The following is a 2,528-nucleotide window of genomic DNA, read 5'->3' as shown; positions in this document are numbered from 1 at the left end:
CAAAATTGATAGTTATTTTGTTATAAATATGCAAAAGATAATCAAATCACGATACAACATTTATTCTTTGTTATTTTGTGATTAACCTTTAATAAAAAGCTTTCCCTCAAAATACTATATTTTGGGATAAGTATGTTGTGAAAAAAAAATTATATTACGAAGCAGAATCCATGCTTGATATTGATCGAGTCTTCATGCCAAAGTAAACACTTTATAATACCACCTTATCATAATCCTCCACATTCAAAACCAACACGACATATTCTTTCTCCTCTTTTGCTTTCTTCGCCTTTTTCCCCTGTCTACTCTCCACTTTATCATCATCGGCACTTTTTCACACTCTCCAATGGCTTTCTCTCTTCCATCACTATACACACCGTCTTTTAAAACAACCCAAATTCTCATTTCCCATTCAAATCCATCCGGGTCTCCACTTGCTGCACATCTCATTAACAATCAACATCCACCAGATCCATGGCGAAAAGACCTTCCTCCAAGTGCTTCTTCTTCTTCTTCCTCCAACTGCTTCTCTTTGTATGCAATTCAGGTCAGTTTTATGCTCGTTGATACACATCGGTGCTTTCCGAATGGTTAACTGTTAGTAGTATCTGAAACGGCCTCAGTTTCATGCATTTTAGCGATATTCCGATGGAAGTTCATTTGAATTTGTTCGTAAGATTCAGATCCGAGGATAGGGTTTTTAGTTTTTTAGGGTTTTTCTGGTACAGAATAATGCAGGTTTAACTATGAACAACTTTTCGTTCCTTCTTATAAGTGGACTCTGATTTTGACAGTTATGAGCTCGGAAATTTCTCACGCCAAAAACTCGATTGATATTGAGAGAAGGGAACTTGATCGGGAGAAACAACAATTGTTTCCTTCTATTCACAGAACGCTCATTGAATATTTCCGCAATAAAATGACGGAATTTGACTCGATCGATCCTCCGACCACCGCCTTACCCACACCTCCGATCACCAATCCGGTCACAAATCCGGTCACTGGCCCTCCGGTCAATACAGCACCAGGGATTGTCACAGTACCTGGTGCCAACCCTGTCGGTGTGTCACCCAATCCACCCACAACAACTCCCGTCACAAATCCACCGGTACCAGTCACTAATCCGGTGACCACCCCAAGCACGAACCCCGGAGGACAGCCGCCGGTGAACCCCGTTACAACACCATCTGTACTGCCGCCTCCAACGACATCAGGAGGAAACGCTCCGGCAGGTCCAGGCCGAGGGCAGAGCTGGTGCGTAGCAAAGAATGGAGCGTCACAGGCGGCACTACAGTCGGGGCTTGATTATGCATGTGGGATTGGCGGAGCTGATTGTGCCACGATTCAACAGGGTTCAAGCTGTTATGAACCAGCCACGCTTCAGAATCATGCTTCGTATGCTTTTAACAGTTATTACCAAAAGAATCCGGTGCCAACAAGTTGCGATTTTGGTGGCGCTGCTACTGTCACCACCACCAATCCAAGTAAGAATCTTTCTACTTACCCTTTTATCTTCTTCTTCATTTCTATTTACCCTTTGTCACCACATATACCAGAACCTCTTATCTTATCATATACTTTATTGGATTTAATTACAGGTGTAGGTTCATGTATCTATCCATCATCATCATCATCATCATCATCTTCTTCTTCTTCTTCTTCTTCATCTTCTTCATCTTCTTCTCCCTTGCCCACAACACCAACTACACAAGCACCTGTTAATCCAACGGCTATTCCTACACCTACAACATCATCTTTACCTACACCTACAACATCATCTTCAGGGTCAACAATACCAGGGTAATGTGTTACTACCTACTGTTATAATAGTGTGAGGAGGAACATGATGTTTTCTAAAGTTATATCTTGAAATTTCAGGATACAATCTCCTCCACCAGGGTTTAGTTTTGGGAACCCTGACCCGGGGTCAACAGGACTAGGAGCTTTTGGTGCAAGTCCGCCCCTCGGGAACACAGCGTCTACATCAGATGGTTTGCGGCCGTTTGTGGGGTCGCTTGTAATCGTATTTGTAGCATCCATCGTCATGATGTTTGGTGTTTAGAGACATCAGAGAGAATAGATGATATGGTTTTAGACAAAGTTAGGGTAGAAGAGGGTATGATTATTGTATTTGGGTTGTATAATAGCGACAGGTTTTGCAGTCATGTTAAATATTACTACTATTATTATGTATTCGCATTTAATTTGATTTTTACTTATTTATTCAGACATCAAACTATTGGATATGCCATTTGCCGCTTATCTAGTTTTTTAAGCAATAGGGGTTAAGTCGTAGGATAGTTGGTTTTTGGAGGGGTCTATTTGTAGAAACAGAGGAAGGTATGGAAGTTTCCATTTCGATGGAGATCTATATATATCTTACATGATCATCTTGGCAATTGACATGAAGGTATTCACTTATCAAGATCCCTCTTAACAAACTCCGTCTGCCACATTGTTCTAAAGTGTCACTTTTAAATTTAAATACTGTTTTTGGTTCTTTCGGAAAAGGTTAGCGTGAGGAAACT

The 2,528-nt window shown here is 41.1% G+C and overlaps 1 protein-coding gene across 1 annotated transcript; it reads left to right on the top strand.

Moving 5' to 3' along the window:
* The first annotated feature begins 242 nt into the window (after positions 1-242).
* LOC145017787 (Carbohydrate-binding X8 domain superfamily protein) lies at positions 243-2,251 on the top strand. Its single transcript, XM_078975740.1, has 4 exons — positions 243-547; positions 795-1,484; positions 1,599-1,800; positions 1,879-2,251. The coding sequence occupies exons 1-4, from the start codon at positions 475-477 to the stop codon at positions 2,060-2,062; spliced, it is 1,149 nt and encodes a 382-aa protein (XP_078831866.1). The 5' UTR covers positions 243-474; the 3' UTR covers positions 2,063-2,251.
* Positions 2,252-2,528: the final 277 nt, after the last annotated feature.

This window comes from Lactuca saligna, chromosome 9 (genome assembly GCF_052625555.1).
Source record: "Lactuca saligna cultivar CGN05327 chromosome 9, ASM5262555v1, whole genome shotgun sequence".
NCBI lineage: Eukaryota > Viridiplantae > Streptophyta > Magnoliopsida > Asterales > Asteraceae > Lactuca > Lactuca saligna.
Note: the sequence above shows the minus strand (reverse complement) of the source record. Positions and strands in the feature narration are given on the sequence as shown.